The 25,358-nt window shown below is 37.1% G+C and overlaps 1 protein-coding gene across 1 annotated transcript; it reads right to left on the bottom strand.

Annotated features, from left to right (window-relative positions):
- Positions 1–1,223: 1,223 nt before the first annotated feature.
- Positions 1,224–23,225, bottom strand: PRDX4 (peroxiredoxin 4). Its single transcript, XM_080910907.1, has 7 exons — positions 22,908–23,225; positions 19,850–19,967; positions 17,338–17,454; positions 15,198–15,320; positions 13,410–13,540; positions 10,019–10,053; positions 1,224–1,321 (listed from the first exon to the last, which is right to left on the bottom strand). Exons 1-7 carry the CDS (start codon positions 23,155–23,157, stop codon positions 1,271–1,273), a joined length of 825 nt encoding a protein of 274 aa, XP_080767033.1. The 5' UTR covers positions 23,158–23,225; the 3' UTR covers positions 1,224–1,270.
- Positions 23,226–25,358: the final 2,133 nt, after the last annotated feature.

Raw genomic sequence — 25,358 nt, 5'->3', positions numbered from 1 at the left:
ACTATTAGAAGGTGTGACCTTATTGGAGAAAGTGTGTTACTCTGGGGGTGGGCTTGGAGACAGTCCTCCTAGGTGCTTGAGGATGCTCAGTCTGTTCCTGGCTTCCTTTGGATGAAGATGTAGAACTCGGCTCCTTCTACACCATGCCTGCCTGGATGCTGCCACGCTCTTATCTTCATAATGGACTGAAACTCTGAACCTGTAAGCCAGCCTCAATTAAATGTTGTTATTTATAAGACTTTTCTTGGTCAGGGTGTCTGTTCACAGCAAGAAAATCCTAACTAAGACACCCATTTTACAAAATATGAAGTCTTCAATCCACTTAAGGGCTGTTTTCTTAAATTCGTACTGTAAGCAAGCACTTGAATGGCACTTAGACCCCCATATGCATTTCTAAATGCATAAGCCCACCACTTGTACTGATGGTCTTTCCATGGAAAGGGGAATTTCAATAGTGAGGGCAAAAACATCTAGAGGGGAAGAGGTTGATTCTTCTGGATACCAGGAACACAAATAATTACCATAAAGTGCATGCTATATTTGAGTAATGAATCAGTAGTTTATACATGGAGATATGTATGTATATGTGTGTATATGTGTATACACACACACATACACACACACATATACATGCACATACTTAGAGATTCAGTTTTTATCAAATTAAATACAAATGTAAATGAAATGCCCACTTTTAGATTTCCTCTAAACTGAAAATGTGAGTTTAGAAAAAGGATGGAGCTTTAGAAAGATTTGTGTTATAGATCAGTGAGCTTGAATTATGATGTTCTGCTATCCATATCTAATGCTTTGGAAAGTATTTACAACTCACTCTCTGCTCAAAGATTTGCAGAAATATAAGGCAAAGTGGACTGTCTGCTTACACATCACAGGTTATCTCAGTTCCACATCTGATATTGCCTATCATGTTGTTACATCATTAACACTGGGTAATTTACCAGGCTTTCCCTCATCCTACAATAAACAGTTGTGATATAAAGTGAAAATGTATCTGGCCTTAGTACAATGCCTGCCACATGGTATGTATTTCATAAATGGCAGTTATGTTGATTATAAGTTTGGCTTATTTTGTTATTTCCTACTTTAGAAAGATAGAAAATGCTTTCCTATGTTTAATGCCTACATTGATCAGTAAATATCTGATGTGACATAGATTTTGATAGTATTCAAGAAATCAAAATGGCAAATGAATATGGTAATACACGATGACCTTTATTGAGAAGGTCCAAACATCGTAACTGAAGTATTTTCAGTTCAGCTTGTCGAAATACTTCAGTTTTCCAGCTGGATCTGGGATTATCTGTTAAAACAAAAAGCATATTATTCATTTAAAAAAGCCAAGGTCCCTTATGAATTGGCATTAATTGTCCCCTCTTGACTAAAGCTGTAACCACTGATTTTTGTATACCAAGTCAGATTCTGTACTGTTTAAGAAAAAACTACATCTGCCCCATCCACTAATCTCAGCTATTCCAAAAAGCAAATATATTTCTCAATGAATTAACATTATCTCTACCAAGGTAACCTAAAATTTACCTACAAAATTTGCTTATAAAATTTTCCTTGACTACAAAGCTTTTGTGGCACATTTGAGTATGATCTAATTAAACACACTGAAATCACTGCCACAGACATATATTAAAATTTGCTTGCTGATTTGATGATGTTATAATAATAACCTGAGAAGGGGGCACTTTGTTCATTAAGGATTTATCAAATGTATTTTCAGAGGTAGTTTGAGTACTGGGGTTTGAATCATGGGCCCTTCAACTGTTAAACAAGAGCATTATCACTGAGCTGTATCAAAAGCTCTGCTTGAGGCTTGTTTTTGAATTAGGACCTAGCTGTATTTAGGACCTCTCTTAGTTTTGAACTCATGTGTAGTTTAGGAAGGCCATGAACTTTTGATCTTCCTTTCACAGCCTCCTAAGTAACTGGGATTAAAGGTTTCTATCACTAAGCCCTGCTCACAGTACAGTATTTTATAATCTCCAACTGAAGAGTGGAAATAACAACACAGATAAATAACCAAAATTTAGTGAATAAATACTCAAAAGAAAAGGAAACTCCTCCAAAGAACCTGGGACATAGTTACTGCATTAAAGGTATCTTGAGCACTAGATCTTTTAAATGATAAATTTGCATACGTTTGGTTTTATATTTGGTTAATTGTACAGACTTACACATATAACTATGTCTAAGAAGCTAGGGGTTTAAAAAGTATTTCTAGGGCTGGAGAGATGGCTCAGCAGTTAAGAGCACTGACTGTTCTTCCAAAGTTCAATTCCCAGCCACCACATGGTAGCTCATAACCATCTGTAATGAGATCTGGTGCCCTCCTTTGGCCTATAGGCATACATGCAGGCAGAATGGTGCATAAAAATAAATAATAAATAGTAATAAAAAGTATTTCTACTTTAAGGTAGTAGGCAATTTTGTCCACAGGTATATAACTATGACAAAAAATAACATTGAGGGTACACTCAATTCCTGAAAGATCAGTAAATGCTCCCAAGGAGAAAAGATTCACTAGGAAAAGTATAGGATAAATATTACACATTTCAGAAAATGCTAACTTTTGTTAAGACTCTGGTGAAAACCATGGATATTTCAGGAAAAAAAATGTACATTTGTTAACATATACTGTGCTTAATTTTTAACTGACAAAAACAATTCCATGTGTTCTGGGGTTTGGTCCTTCTTTCATCACACATTTACTGAGGACCTGCAATATGACATTAGCCAGACAGCATGCATTAATGAACTAGGTAACTCATGCCCCTTGTCTTCAAGTCTTCAGACTTATATCCTGTCAATTCTGTCACTTTTTGACTGTAGTAAATGCTTTTAAAAACAAGTTGATGGTCTGAGTGGTGGTCGTCTTGCATGTCTTTAATCCCAACATTTGGGAGACCGGGTCAGGTGGACTTCTGGGAGCTCTAGAACAGACTTGTCTACAGAGTGGAATCCAGTATAGACATGGATACACAGAGAAACCCTGGCTCCAAAAACAAACAAAAAATGACCACCAACTAAAAGAACAAACAAAACCAAAACCAATAACAAAACAACACAACAAATGCAGGCTGATGAGATCGTGAGTAAAGATGGTATAAAGTATTGAGTGAAGACTTCCCAGATTATGTCTGAGCCTAAATATAAATGAAAAGGAAGAGCCAGCCAATCAGAGACCAATGAAGAAAAAGCATCAAAGGGGCCAGCAAGATAGCTCAGTAAGTAAAAGCCCTTGCCATACAAGTCTGATGATCACTGAGAACCTCAAAAAGGTGAAGACTCCACAAGTTGTCCTCTGTCCTGCAAACACATGATGACATGCAGAGTCCCACAGCATACATATATACAATGAATAGTGCATTTTGAAAAGAAAGAACAGCAAAAGGCAAAGCCCAAAGGCAGGATCCATGTTCTAAAAAGAACACAGGGTACATCTGAACAAGAAGAGTTAACTACCACCTTCCTGTCATTGGCTAATGGTATTTTAAGATAATTTCTTCATTCACTCCAATATTTTTCCCTAACTACTGTTTGATTTTCTTTTGATTTATTGGTGATTTTATTTTTTTACATTTGAAATGTTATTCCCCTTTACCCAGTAAAAATCCAAAGTTTTAGGTGTTGTTTAAGAAATGTTTCAAGCAAGTTTCCAAATTATATTCTAGCCAAAGTCTATTCCAGGGATTGCTTACAAACCATAACAGTATCTCTAAGTAAGGAAATATATCTGTTTGAATGTTTTTCGTCAGGTTCAGTGTTTAGTTAAACCATATTTTCTCAGAAGCTTTTTATTATGCACAGAGAGGTTTTTCTTGGGACTGTTTTCTTGGCTCACAGAATAGGAAGAAATTCCATACACAGCCTTTAAGTTTATTGTCCCATAGCTCTACTGTGCCTTCTTGGTCTCTCCTTATTTCTTAGCAGTATATTTTTCTGGATAGTTAGCTTTTTTTTGGAAGAATAAAAGGAGTGTGTGCATTTTAATGAGAGAAAGATGATGAAACTTTTTCATAGAAACTGATTATTTAGAATTTGGGCTTCAATTTAAGTATATTCTCTTTTTAAAATTGAACAACTTTATTTTAAAAAGCAAAGATAATGTACAGATTTTAAGCATTTTTGCATAAAAGTATATGAATACATTTATGTCAGTACTTGATTTTTTTAAACGCTTGAGAGTATGCCTTAAAATCTTACTAGTTAAAATGAGCATAAAGTACATGTAAAACAAGATGTAACCTGGATATAGTCAAAGTTTTCTTGGTGTGTAAAGATTAAGCATAATAATTTTTTTTGGCCTTTGTTTTTCTAGAACTTCATATTGTATGTGAGTTGTTTCTGGGATGTTCAGAGCTTTCTGGGGTTAGTATCCAATTAAAAGTGACTGCATATTATGTCTGTTCTTTTGTGACTGGGTTAGCTCACTCAGGATGATATTCTCTAGATGTATCCATTTACTTAAGAATTTCATAAAGTCATTGTTTCTGATAGCTGAGGAGTACTCCACTGTGTAAATACGACAAATTTTGTATCGATTCATATACTGAAGGGCATCTGGGTTCTTTCCAGCTTCTGGCTATAACAAATAGGGCTGCTATGAACATTATGGTGCATGTGTCTATGTTGTATGTTGGAGTGTCTTTCGGGTAAATGCCCAGAAGTGGAATAACTGAGTCTTCATGTAGTACTATGTTCAATTTTTTGAGGAAACACCATACTGATTTCCACAGTGTATGTAACAGTTTACAACCCCACCAACAGTGGAGAAGTCTTCCTCTTTCTCCGCATCCTCAACAGCATCTGCTGTCATCTGAATTTTTGATCATAGCCATTATGACTGGCATGAGGTGGAATCTCAGGGTTGCTTTGATTTGCATTTCCCTGATGACAAAGGATGTCAAGCACTTCCTTAGATGCTTCTCAGCCATTTGATATTCCTCAATTGAGAACTTTTTGTTTAGCTCTGTACCCCATGTTTCAACAGGATTGTTTGATTCTCTAGTGTCTAACTTCTTGAGTTCTTTTTATACTTTGGATATTAGGCCTCTATCAGATGTGAGGTTGGTAAAGATCTTTTCCCAATCTGTTGGCTGCCGTTTTGTTTTCTTGATAGTGTCCTTAGCCTTAAAGAAACTTTGCAATCTCATTAAATCCCATTTGTCGATATTTGAACTTAGAGCATGAGCCATTGGTGTTCTGTTAAGAAAATTTTCTCCTGTGCCTATGTGTTCTAAGGTTTTCCCTACTTTCTCATCTAATAGTTTCAGTGTACCTGGTTTAATTTGAAGATATTTGATCTACATACACTTGAGCTTTGTACAAGGAGATAAGAAAGGGTCTATTTTTATTCTTCTGCATGCTGAATGCCAGTTGGAACAACACCATTTGTTGAAAAGGGTGTCATTATACCATTGAAGGTTCAAAGCTCCTTTGTCAAAAATCAGGTGACCATATACATGAGGGCTCATTTCTGGATCTTCTATTCTATTCCATTGATCCACTTGCCTATCTCTGTACCAGTACCATGAAGTTTTTAACAAAATTGCCTTGTAATATAGATTGAGTACAAGGAGGGTGATTCCCGCAGATGTTTTCTTGATGTTGACTATGGATTTTGCTATTTTAGTTCTTTTATTATTCCAGATGAAACTACACATGCTCTTTCCAAGTCTATTAAGAATTGGGTTGGAGTTTTGATGGGGATTGCACTGATTCTGTAGATTGCTTTTGGTAAGATGGCCATTTTTAAAATGTTGAACCTTCCAATCTATGAGCATGGGAGAGCTTTCCATTTTCTGAGATCTTCCTTGATTTCCTTCTTCAGAGATTTGAAGTTCTTGTCATACAGGTCCTCCACTTGCTTAGTTAGAGTCACACCAATGTATATCATATTGTTTGTGACTATTGTAAAGGGTATCTTTTCCCTAATTTCTTTCTCCTCATGTTTGTCATTTGAGTAGAGGAAGGCTATTGATTTGTTTGAGTTAATTTCATATCCAGCCACTGTGTTGAACTTGTTTATCAGCAGTAGAAGTTCTCTGGTGGAATTTTTGGGGTCACTTATGTACACTATCATTTCATCTGCAAACAGTGATGTTTTTACTTCTTCCTTTCCAATTTGTATACCTTTGATTTCCTTTTGCTGTCTAATCGCTCTGGCCAGGACTTCCATTACTATGATAAATAGGTAGGCAGAGATTGGGCACCCTTGTCTACTCCCTGATTTGAGTAGGATTGCTTAAAGTTTCTCACTGTTAAGTTTGATGTTGGCTATTGGTTTTCTGTATATTGCTTTTATTATGTTTAGGTATGGGTCTGGGATTCCTGTTCTTTCCAAAACTTTTAACATGAAGGGGTGTTGAATTTTGTCAAATGCTTTCTCAGCATCTAGTTAGATGATCATGTGGTTTTTTTTTCCTTTGAGTTTGATTATATAGTGGATTATATTGGTGGATTTCCATATATTAACCCATCCCTGCATCCCAGGGATGAAGCCTACTTGATCATGGTGAATGATCTTTTGATGTGTTCTTGGAATCGGTTTGCAACGATTTTGTTGAATATTTTTGCATTAATGTTCGTAAGTGAAATTGGTCTAGAGTTCTCTTTCCTTGTAGGGTCTTTGTGTGGTTTAGGAACGAGGGTTATTGTAGCCTAGAAAAATGAGTTAGGTATTGTTCCATCTGACTCTATTTTGTGAAATAGTTTGGAGAGTACTGGTATTAGGTCATCATCAAATGTCTGATAGAATTCTGCACTGAACCCATCTGGACCTGGGCTCTTTTTGGATGGGAGGCTTTTGATGACAGCTTTTATTTCTTTAGGTGTTATGGAATTATTTAGATAGTTTACCTGGTTTGACTTTAGTATCTGGTACCTGACTAGGAATTCATCCATTTCCTCCAGATTTTCCAGCTTTGTTGAGTATAGGCTTTTGTAGTATGATTTGATGATTTCTTGAATTTCCTCAGTTTCAGTTGTCATGTCTCCACTTTCCTTTCTGATTTTGTTAATTTGGATACTCTCTCTTTGCCCTCTAGTTAGTCTGGCTAAGGGTTTATCAATCTTGTTAACTTTCTCAAAGAACCAGCTCTTGGTTTTGTTGATTCTTTGAATGTTTCTTTTTGTTTCTATTTGGTCAATTTCTGCTCTGAGTTTTATTATTTCTTGCAGTGTACTCCTCTTGGAAGTATCTTCTTCCTTTCATTCTAGAGTTTTCAACTGTGCTGTCAAGTTGCTAGTGTATGCTCTCTCCAGTTTCTTTTTGGAATCACTCAGAGCTATGAGTTTTCCTTTCAGTGCTGCTTTCATTGAATCCCATAGGTTTAGGTATGTTGTGTTTTCATTTTCATTTAATTCTAGAAAATCCTTTATTTCTTTATTTCTTCTTTGACCATGGTATTGTTTAATAGAGAATTTAGTTTCCATGTGTACATGGGCTTTTTGTTATCTTTGTTGTTATGAAAGACCAGCCTTAGACCATGGCGATCTGACAGGATGCATGGGAGCATTTCAATCTTCTTATATATATATATATTGAGGCTTATTCTCTGACCAATTATATGGTCAATTTTGGAGAAGGTGCTGTGAGGTTCTGAGAAGAAGGTGTATTCTTTTTTTTAGGATGGAATGTTCTGTAGATGTCTATTAATTCCAATTGGTTCATAACCTCTGCTAGTTTCACTGTGTCCTTGTTCAGTTTCTGTTTCCATGATCTGTCCATTGATGAGTGGGATGTTGAGGTCTTCCACTATTATTGTGTGGAGTGAAATGTATTTTTTGAGCTTAGTAGGGTTTCGTTTATGAATATGGGTGCTCTTGTGTTTGGAGCATATATTTTAAGGATTGAGAGTTCCTTCTGACAAATCTTCCCTGTAAGGATTAAAAAGTGTCCTTCCTTATCTTTTTTTGATAACTTTTGGTTGAAAATCTACTTTATTCGATATTAGAATGGCCACTCCAGCTTGCTTCCTGGGGCTGTTTGTTTGGAAGGTTTTTTCCCAACCTTTTACTCTGAGATAGTGTCTGTCTTTGTCTCTGAGATGATTTCTTGTATGCAGCAAAATTCTGGGTTCGGTTTTGTATCCAGTCTAATAGCCTATGTCTTTTTATTGGAGAATTGAGTCCATCTTTATTAACAGATATTAAAAAATAGTGGTTGTTGTTTCCTGCTATTTTTTGCTTTTAGAGGTAGAATTGTTCCTGTGTGACTTTCTTATTTTGCTTTTCTTACTTAGGTAATTTCTTGGTTTTACTAGCATGTAGTTTCCCTCCTTGTATTGGGTTTTCCAACTATAATCCATTGTAGTGCATGTTTTGTGGTCAGATATTGTGTAAATTTAGTTGTGTCCTGGAATATCTCCATCTATGGTGATTGAGAGTTTTGCTAGGTATAGCAGCTTGGGCTGACACTTGTGTTCTCCTAGGGTCTGCATGATATCTGTTCAGGATCTTCTATCTTTCATAGTCTCTGTTGAGATGTCGGATGTGATTCTGATTTGCCTGCCTTTATATGTTACATGACCTTTTTCCCTGACTGCTTTTAGTATTCTTTCTTTGCTTTGGGGACCTTGCATTTTGACTACTATGTGTCTGGAGGAATTTCTTTTCTGGCCAACTTGGAGTTCTATAGGTTTCTTTTATGGTCATGATCATCTCATTCTTAAGGGTAGGGAAGTTTTCTTCTATGATTTTGTTGAAGATATTTACTGTGCCTCTTAGTTGATATTCTTCGTCCTCTTCTATTCATATTATCCTTAGGTTTGGTCTTCTCATTGTGTCCTGGATCTCCTGGACATTTTGGGTTAGGAGCTTTTCGGCTTTTGCATCTTCTCTGACTGTTTTGTCTATGTTTTCCATGTTATCCTTAGGCCCTGAGATTCTCTCTTCCATCTCTTGTAGTTTGTTGGAAATTCTTGCATCTGTGATTCCTCATTTCTTTTTTAGGTTTTCTACTTTTAGGGTTGTCTCTTTTAGTGTTTCCTTTATTGTTTCCATTTCCATTTTAAATTCCTTCATCTCTTCGGTTTTGTTTTCCTCTAGTTTTTTTAATTTCTTTGAGTGTTTTCTTGTTTCTTCTTAAAGGCTTCTATTTCTTTAAGCTTTTCCTCATGTTTTTGTTTAAGGATTTCTATCATCATCTTGAGGTATGAATATCACGTCTGAGTCTTCTTTTTCTGGAGTGTTTGGCATTCTACTATTTGCTGTGATGGGAGATTTGGGTTCTGGTGTTCCCAGGTTGTTCGGCTTCCATTGGGTAAGTACTTTTGCTTACCTCTTGCCATCTTGTTGTCTGTGATTATATGTGGTCTTGTTGTCAGTGATTGGTTCCTGTCTCTCCCATGTACCTTGCCTGTGTCCCTGCATCTCCGCTGTTCCTGGTGGCAGATTACCTGACCGTTTGGTCTGCACGCACAGGCCCTCTGGGTGAAAACTGAGTCTCTGTGGAAGAGTTCCTGCTCCCCTGAATCAATTTGGGTGCGTTTTTTGTGAGCTAGGCCCAGACCTCACTGCGCCCTGGCTACTGGCAGAGCAGTCTCACCAGACCTGTGTCCCCGGATCTCCACTGTTCCCGCTGGCAGATGGCCTGAGCGTTTGGTCTGCACCCATGGGCCCTCCGGTGGAAACAGAGTCCCTAAGGCAGAGTTCCTGCTCCCCTGAACCAACGGGGGGGGGGGGGTGCATTTTCTGCGCGCTAGTCCCAGACCTCTCTGTGCCCTGGCTACTTGAAATGTAGTCTCACCAGGCCTGGGTTCCTGGATCTCCACTGTTCCAGGTGACAGATGGCCTGATAGTTAGCTTTTAAAAATTACAGTATTACCTAATTCCATGATGTGAGCTATTCTCCAATGGCTCAGAAAAACGTCTGCAGTACGATTTCTAATTAGCAATCAGGACAATCTGATTATAAAGATTAAAGTTGGCATGCAATTTTGGCTCTGGCCATGCCTTTAAAACAAATAATAATATTAATATAACTTACTGTTTCACTACCAGGTTTCCAGCCAGCAGGGCAGACTAGAAGAAACAAAAAAAAAAGGAAAAAGCAGTTTAAAACCAGTTAAATTTTCCTTACTATCTCCCAGTCTTGTTTCCATTTGAAAGGAAAACTACATTAAGCATGACCAGACTATCAAGCACACAACTTCTGTTAGCTTGTCTGCTAACACTAAAGAATAGAGTCTATTAGAAGGCAGTTTATCTATTTTAGGTTTTACCAATTACACTTACAGTTATAATATGAAAAATACAATGGATATTCATAATGTAATTGGAAGAGATAGGAATCTGGTGAACTAAAAATTTCTCTAAATTTATATATGTGACTAGTAAGATCATCTGGCTTATGTTCTGCTATATTTTGTGGTACTATCAAGGTATCTTATTTATCAATAGACTTTAGAATGTACTCAGCTAGGGACTGAGTTTCATTTTCTGTACTCTCCAAATTTAGCTAAATTATAAGTTTCAGGGGTACAGAGTAATGTTTTATATATGTATATACATTTTGGGATTATTAGAACAAACTAATTAGCCCATTTATCTCCTCAAATAACTCATTGTTTTTGTAGTAAGAACATTTAAAACCTATTCTCAAGTGCTGGAGAGCTAGTACAATGGTTAAGTACACAATGCTCTTCCAGAGAACCTGAGTTTGATTCTCAGCACCTACATCAGGTGGTTTTAAACCCCCTGTAACTCTTGACTTCAGGGATGTGACTTCTGACCTCTGTAGATATTTGGACATACTCCCACACAAACATACTAACATAAACATATTTTAAAAACAACAAAGCAAAATCTACTTCCAGCAATTACTGTTTATCCCTATGTTTCATATAGGGTCTCACTGTACAGTTGTAGCTGGCTTAGAACTCACTATGTACACCTGGCTGACCTTGAATTTACAGAGATTAAAGAGATTACCCATCGAATGCAGCTTAGCAATTACATACTTTCTTTTTTATGCAGTATGTCATGTTTTAATTTTCTTTCAAAAATTTCCATTTTCCAATTTTTCACTTTTAATGTTTTGGCACCTGAATTGTTACATAGAGCAATTACATTCTTAAAGATTGATAGAACATACTCTATTTAGCAAAATTTGTCCTTTTCTATTTAGCTACTACTGAAACTTGTGAAAGATGGATATTGATTATTGGTGTGATACTGAATAATCTTAAGGAGTACATAATTTATAAGGCTAAATCAGAATGGCCAGTCTAACAAATTGATTGAGGTGTTGGGTTTGAGTGTAAGCACTGAACAAGTGTTTGAGCACTGTCTTCTAGTTTCTATTGCCATGATAAAATGCCATGACCATAGCAACTTAGGGAAGAAAGGGTTTATTTCACTTATATTTTTACATCAAAGTCTAGCTTTGAAGAGAGTCCATGGAAAAATGCTGTGCTGGCTTGCTCCCCATGGCTTTTTTAACCCGGCTTTTTTGTTTATTTCTTTTGTGTTTTTAAAATATTTTTAATAGCACTTGGGACCATCAGGCTAGGCAGGGGTGGTCCTACTCACATAGCTAAGCCTCTCATATCAATCATTAATCAAGACAATACCTCAGAGATCTACCTACAGGCCAGCCTGATGGAGGCATTTTCTCAATTGAGTTCATTACATTACAGTAATAAAATAGCTAAATGTAATAATGAAACATACAAATATATCCTACAATATTGAATACTGTCATATTGGTATTACATTTTATCGAAATTTTTATAAAAAATGATTAAAATTCTAAGAGAAACTTTTTTTCTTTCAGTTCATTCAAAGGGACTATGTAAAATAAGGAATATTTTTGTCAGAAGATAGTAGTGATCTTTAACAATTTTGCTTGCTAAAAGAAATCTACTAAATTGAAAACCATATTCAGAATATGTTGGAAGTATTCAGATTACATTTAAAATAAGAAATTACATTATGCACACCCAGATCCAGGTCTGAATTGGTCTGCCCCCACATCTACCCTATGTATGAACAGCTGGCTGAAGTATGTGAAGGGATGGTCTTGCAGATCCAAAGCTCCAGGATCTCCATGACAGAGGGCAACAACTGGATTATCTAAGAGGAGAACCTGTGACCATCCAGTATTGCTATTGTAAAGCCAGAGGCCTCAAACCAAACCAATGACACATTGCAAAGAACATTTGCAAATGAAGATGTGTGGATAACAGGATATACTATGGGGTACACTGTGACATACTAACGCTTCTACAACCAGATTTTCTTTTGTTTGCTTCTTTTTGGGTGGGGGGTTGCAAAGGCAGAGAGCAGATATGAAGGGACAGGGACAAGAGTGGAAATAGAGTACATAATATGAAATTCACAAAGAATCAATGAAAAGATAAAAATTGATTTATGTACTGCAAAAGAGTTAGAAATATAAAACCCTTTCATATTAATACTACAATTTATCAGAAATTTTCTTAGTGCAACATATGTTATACTCTGATAAAATTAAAAAATATAAACTTTAGCTTATAAGCCAACTGCGTCTTATAGACTGTTGATAAGTTCTAAGAGGAATTTTAATGGCTTGCTAGCGACAGGTAGCAAGTACTCATGGAACTGCTGTTTTGAGTAACTGGGATCAGTAGGTTAAAAGGTGCTGGCTCCAAGAGTGTGTGTGAATTCAATCTGTGAGGAGCTATTACTGTTGTTTTGTTCCATGGATGTGATGTCAAACTGCCTTCTAACAATGTTACACACATAGTATGTTCACGTTTACACACATAGACAGTGCCACTTTCAGCCTGCATCTGAAAAGCTATTTAGCAGTAAGTGGCAGTTAATGCATAAATTCATAACTGGTCAAAATGCTGAAAATAAGTGACTGATAAATACTTAGCCCTAAAGAAAACATCTGTATCACCCCTCCAAGGCTCAGGGAAAACCTTGGAAGACACACAGAAACAATGATAAGAACCAGAGAATAAGGAGGGATATTAGGAAACGATACTGGGTAGGACACAATAGTTATGGTCATGATCATAGCAGGCGTGGTTACTACCTACAGAAGACTGGGCCCATCAACATTCTATCATGGATAAGGGGAGGGATGCATATACTTCCACCCCTCATTGAAGCATTTAATGGAGGTGGAAGTGTCATTGCCTTCAGTGATACAGCTACTGATACACATTATTCATAGTATAGTAAATAACCCCTTTTCTAGTCACCTGGTACAAGCAATTAAGCTTAATGGGTCACCAAGAAAAACACAAAAGTAGAAGGGAACTTGGTAGGAAGAAAAATAATTTTGACAGAAGCAAATAGGAGAGAGTAATGAGGGATAAAAAGAGCAAAATTCATTATAAATGTGTACAATATTTTCAAATAAAAAAGGTTTTAGAAAAGAAAGGTACCTTCTCCATGCTTGTCAGTGTACTGGAAGGCTTGAACCAAACGCAGTGTCTCGTCCACTGATCTACCCACAGGAAGATCATTCAGAGTAATCTGCCTTAGGACTCCTTTGTCATCGATAATAAAGAGGCCTCTGTGAAACACAGGGATGTTGTAAAGGTGATCCCATTTCTTCTTGCTTAAGCTAAGTATCCTGCTATATAGAATTAGCAGTATAACATTACCTACTCTATTTCCATCGCCACTCTTATCCCCATCTACTGTATACTTTTGAATTATCACTGCTAAATGGTAGTTTGAAATTTTTGTTTTGGGGAACTGGAGAGATAGCTCAGCAGTTAATACTGTTCCTTCACAAGACCCAAGTCTTTCCAGCACCCACTTCAAGCAGCCCTTCACTGCCTGTAATTCCACCTCTGAGTATCTGATGGCTCTCTATGAAGGTACTGTCACTCATATGTGCTTATCCACACACAGAGCCCATATTCATCTAATTAAAAAATGTTTAGGAGGAGGGGTTCCTTCCATCCTTCAGGATTTATAAGAAGGAAATTGAAGGGCTTAATCCCTCCTTGTGTATCTACAGGCAGTTAATGGTTGTTTGGGGGAATGAAATGCATTTTTTGAACCATTGGTAATAATTTCATGGCTCTATTAAGCAGAACTAATTATCAGAGGGTCAGCAGGAGAGGCGCAAGATATGATCAAGATATATTCATTATATACATGCATGAAAATATTATAATGAAATCCAGTATTACATATAATTAATATGTGTTTAGAAAACATTAAAACAATCTCTCAATCTACCTGATGGCCCATGTTTTTAATCCCAGCTCCAGGGAAACAAAGGCAAATAGATCTTTTTGAGCTACAAGTCAGCCAGTACCAGGCTAACCAAGGCTACACATGAGCCTTTGCCTCAGAGAGCAATAAACAATCATTCTCTCCGAAGGGAGGAAACAACCTTGAACCTGACTTTAAATAATGACAACATTTGGGGAGCAGAGGCAGGACAATTAGGTATTCAAGGTCATCCTTAACTATGTAGCTCAACTTCAAGGCTATCCTGGGCTGAGAGACCTTATCTCAATAAAAGAAAAGCTATTAATAAAATTAAAATAAAATGGTATATTCATTATTAGGTAATATTACTTGGTAAATGTCTAACAACTTTTTAAGGTTAAAATGGCCCTTTTTATCAAAGAATTCTATTTTGTACATATTCATTCATATAATCCAGTGAAAACTGCTGGGTAAAGCTGGGAGTGGTTGGGAGACAAAGCAGGCAGATCCATGAGTTTGAGGCTGGCCAGGGATACATTGTCTCAAAAAAAAAAAAAAAAAAAAAAAGGCTGTGGGTGAAATATTGCCTTAGTCTCTCCAAAGATATAGGTTTGTGAAGTACTAAGTATGCATTAGAAAAACATTACTGGAGCCAGTTGAGAAAAAAGGAAAAAGTGCTAAGGAGTTAGAAGACCCAGATACAGTCTGGTCTTTTGCTATTAACTTATTCTAGAACTGTGACTAAACTTATAGAAATACACACATATGTTTCTTTTATCTATAAACAGAGAGGTTGCCAAAGGCCTTCTGCTCTAACAATGTACAACTCTGGTTTAGTTAAATAGGGTATCAATAGTTTAAAGACAATCTACAACATTCCTGCAAACAGACCAAAACAATATATTTGATCAAAATATCTATCTTCTGACTCCTAAGCACCACATATTTCTAGGAGGATTATAAATGTACTTGGATTTTTCAAAATGTTAACCACTGAATGGTACCTAAGAGTATGTCCTGAGTCCTCAAGGTATACACCATAGTCCTTTGAGATCTGATGGTTCAGGTCAGAAAGAAGTGGAATTCTTATTGGCCCCAGTCCTCCTTGTCTTCGAGGTGTATTAATCCTGTAATAGAACATTTCACCTCTCAGTGATAAGTAAATGGTATATATTAAAAGCCAACTTTTTCTACACATAAAAGTACATAAACAGAACTATATAAATATACCCCCCACAGAAAAAAAAAAAAACAAAACAAGGCCACTATACTTTCTATTTTTTGTGCCTTTTTCCCTCACTGGGTAGAATATCCATATCCTTTAAGTAGTAAATGTTGATGTTCAAGGCATTTAAAACATATGAAACACCATATTGTACTGATCTCTACTGAAAGACATAAAGCTTTCTTTTATGAATACTGCTGGAAGTATCCTATATTCTCATTTTCTTTTATGTCTGTTAACTTCTAGATGTAGAATTGATAGATTAAGGAATGTGCACATAAGGCGTGCTGGATGATTAGTATAATAAGCTAACCTCCAACTCACAGAGATCTATTTGCCTCTGCTTCCCCAGTTCTGGGACTGGACCAGCATGCCCAGACAGAATGCAGGTTTTTAAAAGTTTTTAAACATACATAAATTATACACAATACTGTATTGCATTATAATAAAAGGATATGTCTTAGACCTTAGAATGGATCACAAGACAAAGCCTTGGAAGACAGCTAGCGTACAATGAAAAGGCCTTGCACTGCTCTGCAAGGCCAAAAACTACAAGTTCCATTTGAAGCAGTGAGGGAACTGAGTCATGATCTTAGATCCACCAGTCTCAGATTTAAGCATCAGTAAACTGAAATGACACTTGTGGGCTGTTACCCCATGGAAAGAAACTAACGTAGCAGCAGAAACTAAACGAAAATGGAAATATTGCTCTGGGGGTTTGCAGCCCTAGTTCTCACATTTAAGTAGAACCCTTGGCTAGTACAAGTATAAAACATATCTAGTTGACAATATAGCTACATATTCTCATAGAAGAGCACACCTAAATTGTTTGGAATGCTTTTAACTTTTTTCTTAGTTAACATGCATTTTAATCCTAGAAGGATTTATAATCATTAAAGAAATAGTAAAGCAAATGAGCATGTAGATTTAGTATCCATCTACTAGTAATCAGGATATATTTGTCACTTATAATTGTAGGTCCCCAACTAATTGGACTTTGTTACATATACTTAAAATTTTAATGTGTTTATCAAAAACACCTGTTTTATATTTATAAGCTTAATGAACTGAACATTCCATTTCAAAATCAAAAGAATTCTCGATTATCTTCACTATGTGAAGATATTTTAGCACAAAACTGCTGACATTATTGAAAAAAACCATCATGCACATTTCAGATTTTGAGACATGTCGACAAGCTGTTCTCCATAATTGCTGAAACCTCTACCAAGCTGGAGTGTCATTCGTTTACACCTCTAACAATTCTGAGGGTTTTCGATCTTGGGCAGCCCGACATGGGGAAATGGCATGTCTTCTCATTTTTACCTATACTTTCTTTTTTTTTTTTTTTTTTTAAACGATTTTATTTTTCAAAACGAAGATAGATGTAAAGATTTTAAACATTTTTTGCTTAAAATTATACATTTTTGTCAGTACTGTTTTTTCAGACATTAAAATAAATTTTACATAAAACCATGTGAATATGTTTTTTAGTCGGTACTTGATTTTTTTCAAGGGCTTGACAGTATGCATTGAAAACGTACTAGTTGCAATAAGCGTAAAGTACATGCAAAACAAAACGCAACATGGAAATAGTCAAAGTCTTCTTTACCTATACTTTCTTTACGCTTGTTACATGAAACATCTCATGATAATATATTTTTATAGGTTACTTTTAGAATGAAGTTTTTGGCTTTGTATTTTGAAACAAGATCTCACTTTACAGTTTTGAAAATTATAAAAAACGAATGAATTTAAACACACTGATGACTATACAACAAAATGGAATGTTTTATTTTTTCTTCCCATTAAGGATACCTAATATATAATTAAAGTTACTATATTACCATGTTAGGAGCTATCTAAACAAGACTAAGATATCTATTCATCTTTTCCCAGTTTTAAAGCAAAACACTGACCAGGCCAAGTGAGTAAACTGAGAATCAACAGAGCATGCTACCACTTCGGTATTTATAGATCTGAATTCTTCAATTCGATCCCCAAAAGCGATGATTTCAGTTGGACACACGAAGGTGCTAAAATTTTGGAAAAAGAAAACAAGTTAGTATTCTCAAAATATTCATATACATGAACAAAGTTTAAAACAAGTTTTTGTTTATTACAGACACTCTGAGCATACAAAAACATACCTTAAAAATAACTGATAGATGAGTTTTCTCCAAGTGAAATTCTAAGACTATTTAATTAAATATCTGAAAGAAATGTTGAGTTCTCCATAGCATTTCAACAAAGACTCTTCTTATAATTGTATTGATCATTGAGTGGCCAATGTGTTTCCCATTTCATGTGCGTTTAATATTCTGTAGTTCAGTGTTTTATAGATTTCAAAGGATCTAAACAATGTCTATATCATCTTGCTACTTGTTTTTCTTATTCCTATGGGATAGCCTCTACATGTATTTTACAGATAAGGCAATATTCTTTAGTCCTACCTCCTGATTCTGGATAGGTCCTCTTTTGCTTTTGTCCATGTTTTGTTCCAGCCTCACATAAAATACTGCCCAGGATAATATAAAATTTCATCAGCATGGGCTGAGAGGATATTACTCTGGGTAGTATTTTTAGAATAATAATAATAATAATAATAATTATTATTATTATTATTATTATTATTATGATGATGATGATGATGTTTATGAGTGTTTTGCCTGCATGTATGTCTGTGTAACATATATATGCTTGGTGCCTGAGATAGCCAGAGTATGAAGTCACCTAATACTGGAGTTACAGAGGGTTATGAGAGGCTATGTGGATCCTGGGATTTAAACCCTGGCCTTCTAGAAGCAAAGCCAGTGTTCTTAAACATCAAATCATCTCTCCAGCCCTCCTGGATAGCATTTTTTTCAAACTACAGTTAGACCAATTTACTGAGCTGCAACAAGTATTAAAATAAAAACTATGATAATACATCATATATAGACTAGTTATTTATTAGTAATATGTGTGCATATATATGTGTATATATGTGTGTGTATACCCATGTTTGTGTTCATTAGTGTTATTCAATATTTACTTGAAGTTAAGTTTAGATCTCAAATTTTCAGAAAGGGACCACTTGGGAAAGCCAAACTATAAAGTTATGTGGGGAAACTTTATATAGAAAGTTTTCAGTATTTTAACATCAAGCATGGTTGTGCTTGTGCACACAGATTGGATGTTATCCTGTGTATGTATCTATGTGTATTGGGTGACAATGAAATGTGTGATTTTTAATTTATGGGTTATGGCTGAAAATTGTTTTTTAAAAAAAAAGTTTTAGTGGTCAAGTTCCTAATTGATCCCAATAATGGTTAAAAATAACTCAGTTGTTCAAGCACAGCACTGTGACGTGAAAACAAATAGTACCCACTGCCTTTGGTAACCTGGACTATATCACATAGTTCAGTGTTTTCTAAAAGGGATAATGATCAGATTCTGGCCTCTTTCTTATTATCTCGAAATTTCTACTTCTAGTTTCCATTAGAAATTAATTTATTCTTTTAGTTAATGGAGCCAGAGTGTAAGCTGATTCGAAAGATAACTTTTTTTGCTTTAATGTCCTAATTTTTATTAGAATTCTTTCCACTTGGCTTACAAGAGGGTTGGCAAGCTTTGTCTCCTGGCCAAAGCCTGTCCTTATTTGATGAGATGTCTGATACAAAGCAGCAATCATCATGTATATTTTATCTATAGCTCCAAGCCCAGAATGAGGAAGATGGACAGCTGCACAGAGATAACAAGCTTAAAATGACTTACTGTTCTTTGTCCTACAGGGAAAATGTTAACTCTTGGCTTACAAACTGTGTACAGAATGAGTTTAATTTTCACCTACATAGTTCTACACTTATCTTACTGGAGAAAGAAAGGTGTAGTGTCAAAGGTAAAGGGATCTTTTAGTTAATTTATATAACCCCCTAAAAATTCAAGTAGAGAAAAATATAAGAGGTTAAAATAACTAATTCTTTTAAGGGGGAGTGTCTTTTTACTCTTGTCAGGAATTTCATTCTGGTCAAAAATTTCAAAATAAATTCCTCAATGTTTATAAAGCTACAAGGCAATTTACTGAGTTGACTTTATGGCTGGCCATCCAAATAATGCTCTTAGAACTGAACCCCATAATCAAAAACTATTACATATATTAAATATATATTAACATTATAATGTTCAAATCTCAGGAAAACATAGCACATAAAACAGCAAAGCCTTAACAGTAAATAGAATTATGTATTTACTCTTACAATAACTACCTGCTAAAATATTACCACTTTATTTTCTTGTCTTTGTGACTCAAATATGCAGTAGATCTTATCTTCCTTCTCTCAGCTTGCCTTATTAAGAACCATCAGCTGAAAAAAAACTTGTTTGTTGCTCTTGAATAACAAATGACAATGACTGGCACTTTATTAGTGACTACTTGTGTATATTACTTACAAATCCAGTGGGTAGAAGAAAAAAACCAAGTATTTCCCACGATAGTCAGTCAATTTGAGCTCCTTGAATTCTCCGTTAATCACAGCTGTCCCTTCCCAATAAGGCGCTGGCTTGGAAACTAAGAAAGAAAAACAATGATCTATAACACTGAGAAAGCTGTTGGAATAGCGAAGGGCAGCTTTAGAAAAACACTAAAAATTGGGGCTTCTAATTCTTTCAACTTCTCTGCCAGTCTGGAAGCTTACAGACTTCTGAGACTTAGAACAATAACTTATTGTTAGCAAATAAGGTACGAAGAATTACAAAGGAAACCAATTATGCTGAAATGTAAGTATAAACATTTTAAAAGTTAGTGATGGAGTGTAATAGCGTGTATTTATTCACAACACCTTCAAGGTGCAAGATGTAGGAGTGATCTTATAACTCTGTAGGGTACCACTGTCAGGATTCTTGCAATAGCTATCAAGCGGCATGAAAATCTCTGCAATGCCATGGGCAACAGGTACAAGCAAGTACTTCCAAAGGGAATGTGAGTTATTGCCCACATCTGTAATAGAAGGAAATAGTGAAAATACTTTTTATATAGAATTTTTATGGCTACTGTAATTAACACACATTAAATTGAATAAAATGAGAAAAATATCTGCCCATACTCACAAAGTTTTATACTGTATCTCTGCACTAAACCCTACTGCATATTTCACTACAGCTCCTCCAAGTTATCCCAGATCATGGGATAGGTTTCCTGGAAGGCTTTGAAAAAGAAGACATCCCCCAACCATGAATAGGTTTCAAGCGACCTGATGTCTGTCCTGTAAGGGCATGCTGTAACTCTAGCCAGCACCCTTTGATAATTATGTCCATTCATGCTATTGATACAGTCAGATAACACTTTCAAAACCATTACACATAATGAGATCAACACTTGCTTCCAAGTTGGACTAAAGTTTCTAGAAATCAACTCTCATACTTCAGTGTAAAAACCAGCACTAAGTCACACCACAGAGACAAACTGAGGATGAATTTTCATGAAGTTAATCTATAACATGTGAGTTCTTACCTGAGCCAAAACTACCTAAATAATCCTGAATTTCTTAAGAGAAAAAGCCCTGATGAGAAAACTAGAAATGGGCTAAAATATACAGTACTTCAAATGCTTAAACAAGAGGCTACAATTACTATAATGACCTGATATGACACTAAAGAATTTTTACGCATACTGAAAACTGTGTCAGGATAATCTTATTCTGAAAATTGATTATTGCAAATTTTTATTTTTGATTAAAGAATTGCAGTTACTTTGCTAAGATATTTAAACACAATTCTAAAAGCAGCCCTTTACATCTACTTTGTAAAATATAGTTATTCATGGCCTTTAATTCCATCATTCAGGAGACAAGAGGCAGGTGTGTCTTTGAGGCCAGCCTGGTATACATAGAGAGTTCCAGTACAACCAGGGCTACTTACTCAGAACTTGTCTCAACAAAACAAGCAACACTGTCCTAACATCCTTAGCGAATCCTTAACAACCCTGAGCATAAGAATTCTGGTAAATACAGAGACATAAAATGAAGACAATTTAAATCCCCTGACTACCATCAATTTTTTTCCCCAACACAAATTGGATCAGGTTGCATCCTCATTTTTAACTCTCACTAAGAAAATGTATTATGTTATTTTTTTCATTTTATTAAAATGATTCAAAAATTAGCCTTCATTGTTCTATAATACCCCTTTTATGATTACAAAAATCTCCTTTGGAATGGTTGTTTCCAACAGGAAGTATATTTGAGTAAGCACATTAAAAAATATCTTCCTTAGGCACGTGAAATCAATGCAACTTAAATATTTTAAAGCAAATTTGTCTTTCTAAAACCAACTCCAAAATAGTCAACTTGTGCTATGAAATGAGGAATGTTTAAGGAGGCAAACCGGCTTGGCTTTTTTCACTCATGGCATGTGGTAGCAACACGCCATTGTCTTTAGAGGATCATAACTCTGAAGTAGCCACTCCTGGCTGTAATCCCAGAACTCTGCAAACTGGAGGAGGAGGACCATAGAATTTGAAGCCATTTTGTCAGACCCACCCAATCCACATGTCCATTAAACAGATCCCAAAATGTCGAGTATAACTATTATTTCACTGAGTACTAGCACAAATACACACTTCTCCTATAGAATGTCAAATAATCCCTAGGAAAACTGGGTTAGGGAAAAGCAAATATGATATGGCCTGTATCTGTGTGCCTTGATCACTTATTTTTGGCATTCTTAACATCCAGATGCAGCAGGCCTCAATTTTCCCACTATCTTCTTAGTCTGACGTGTCTTTCCTGAGAGTGGCCACTAGCTACAAACACTGGACAGAAAGACAAATAATGAAAAGCCCAATTGGAAATACACAAGATTTACCACCAACCCAACCCAACTGTGCCTCTTTCACCTCTTCCCCAGTTTCCCTCCAAAACACGCCATAAGAAAGTCTTCGGAATTTTCTTGTTGTTTTTGTTTTTTAAAGAAACTTCAGTATCAATTCTACAAAGTTTAGGGAGATGACTTTCAATAAAAATCTTTATAAGCCACGAGGAAAAAAAGTTTGACCTCCTGACCATTTTGTTTAACCACTTTTCTGTTTAACCAAACTTTCTGTGAATCATTATACAACTTATCAATGTACTTTCTTCCCTGGGGGAAAAAAAAAACAAAACAAAACGAGACGGGACTGTTGCAGGCACTTTCGGATATTTAAGGAAGTCTTCTAGTTTGCACAACATCCTCCACGACTGTAAACCCGGGACTAGGAACACCACATTCTGTGGCTTTTGGGGTAACCGCTACCTCTCCCGAAATCTGATCAGAGGAAATCATTTCTTTCTTCACACCAAGAACCTACCTCCATCCTCACACCCACAAAGGCTTTGGGGTGGACTAAGAACTCCCAGGCAGCCTTAGGGGTGCGGCCCAACTCCAGCCCCACCCTTTTGTAGCATCCACAATTAGGGTATAAAAGTCCCGGGGTTCTGCCTCATCCACCCAACCTCCGCAGAGCACCACCTACTCTTGGCTTTGCTTAGATGCAGGGAGTGATCTGCGACCGAAACCCGGGACACTTCTCCGGGGTACACTTGTCCACCAGCGTAGAAGTGGCACTCATTTTCGCGGGTCCGGAACCGTTCATCACTCTCCAAACCCTGCAGAGCTTCAGTCTGCAACAGGAACAGCAGCAGCGGCGGTAGGAGCAACACCAGCTTTCGGGTCCAGCGACGGGACGGCGTGGTCCCGTCTAGCAGCATGGACCACAGTTCCATGATCAATCCAGCGCGAAAACACGTCCCTCACCTAATGCACGGAGTCCCCCGCCGCCAGCTAAAAGGGCGCGCTGGAGACCCGCGCGAACAAGGGCGCGGCCTCGCGAGACTTGCTCCGCCCCACTCCGCCCCTCCTGCCCCCGCCACGTGGGCGCAGGCTCCGCCCCTCCCCCAGTGGGCTAATGCGCCTGCGTTGTAGGGTGGGCGGAGCTGGATTGTTTTCCCAAATTATCAAAAGCGGCTTCCAAGGGTGGCTGGTGACTGATCTTCAGAGCACCATTGGCTGTCCATGTTTCTGAAGATGTGCTTTTATGTCCATGTCTGTAACAGCATCCCCTCACAAGTTCCAAATAACCTGTGTGCCTGTGAAGGATTTGCAATATAGAATTTTCCTTCTTATTTTGAGACAAGGTTTTTTTTTTTTTTTTCTGTGTAGCTCTGGCTGCCCTAGAACTCACTGTGTAGACCAGGATGGCTTCAGAAATCCACCGGTCTCTGCCACCCTGAGTGCTGGATATTAAAAGTGCCTGCCAGCACAATTTATACTTCTAATTAAGGTCATTGTACTGGCTGGTTTTGTGTCAACTTGACACAAGCTGGAGTTACAACAGAGAAAAGAGCCTCAGTTGAGGAAATGCCTCCATGAGATGCAGCTGTAAGGCATTTTCTCAACTAGTGATCAAGGGGGGAGGACCCAGCCCATTGTGGGTGGTGCCATCCCTGGGCTGGTAGACCTGGGTTCTATAAGAAAGCAGGCTGAGCAAGCCAGGGGAAGCAAGCCAGTAAGTGACATCCTTCCATGGCCTCTGCATCGGCTCCTGCTTCCTGACCTGCTTGGGTTCCAGTCCTGACGTCCTTTGGTGATAAACAGCAATGTGGAAGCATAAGCTGAATAAACCCTTTCCTCCCCAACTTGTTTCTTGGTCATGTTTGTGCAGGAATAGAAACCCTGACTAAGACAGTCATCTTCATACATTTTCGGTTTTTGTTTTTGACAGATCATATTTGCATGCACTTACAGGGTACCTACCATCTGATGACTATAACATGGAATATAGTCACCATCTCATTTACCTTTTTATGGGAAACATCCAAAACAGTTATTTTGAAATATAATGATTACTCGAGGTTTGGGAGGCTGTGGGAAGGGGGTTCTAGGCCATGGCCAGTAAAAAACCTGAAGTTAACAGACATGTATGTGACCCGGAGCCCCCGGAGTGATTTACCTATTCAGTGCCAGGCCTTTTAGCTTGTCAAAGACTGAATTGTGACGTCACCTGTCAGCTCCCTCTAGTGCTGCCTCTATGGACTCCTAACCATAACTCTGGTTTAGACTCTGCCCATCCTCTTTTGAAAATTATTATTTAAAAATCGGCCTTTGGTCTGCATGTGTCTGTGCACTACTTGTGTGCCTGTTGCTCATAAAAGTCGGGGGTGAACATCGAAAAAACCCCTGGAATTGAAGTTACAGACAACTGTGAGCTGCCATGAGGGTGCTGGAAATCAAACCCTTGTCCTCTGGGACAAAATCACCTAGTGCTCTTAACTACTGCATCATCTTTCCAGCTCCCTAATCCTAACTTTAATATAAAACTTTTGACTATGGGCCGTTATTATGTCTCTTCTCCCTTCCTCTACAAGTTTGACCTTTCACACCATACTTTCCCAAGGCACACTTGACATATATTTATGACTCCAGTAGTTCAGTATTCTTTCCCTTACAGCGTGATCAATTAATGAACTCCATGACTTCCCTCTCTACACATAACCTTTTTCAGTTTGGTAAAAACTCAGAGGTAAAAGGATCTATTCTGAAAAGTGCTATCTCCTGACTAGCCTTTCTTTTCCAATAAGAATTATAGGGTAAGCAGGTAGTTGGGTGTGTTCCAGGTATGTATGTTTTATAATTAAATGCTGTACCACAGGTAGGGATGCAGCAGAGATCACTCAGTCTTAAAGCATATGTCCAGGATATTTAAGTTTCCAGAAGCCCCCACACCCTTCCTGGGAGAATATGCTTACCCATAACAGTTTCCTGTATCTCTTCACTTTCTGGAGGTCCGTAGATGATAGGCCTCGGACGAGGTACTTCTCGTTCCCATTCTTCTCCTTCCCTAGCTTCCTGCTCAACATGAAATGGAAGTGGGACCCTGGGAGCTCGGATTTGAGATCCAGAGACTCGATTGTGGCTTATGCCTCTT

Source organism: Micromys minutus, assembly GCF_963924665.1.
Source record: "Micromys minutus genome assembly, chromosome: X".
Lineage (NCBI taxonomy): Eukaryota > Metazoa > Chordata > Mammalia > Rodentia > Muridae > Micromys > Micromys minutus.
Note: the sequence above shows the minus strand (reverse complement) of the source record. Positions and strands in the feature narration are given on the sequence as shown.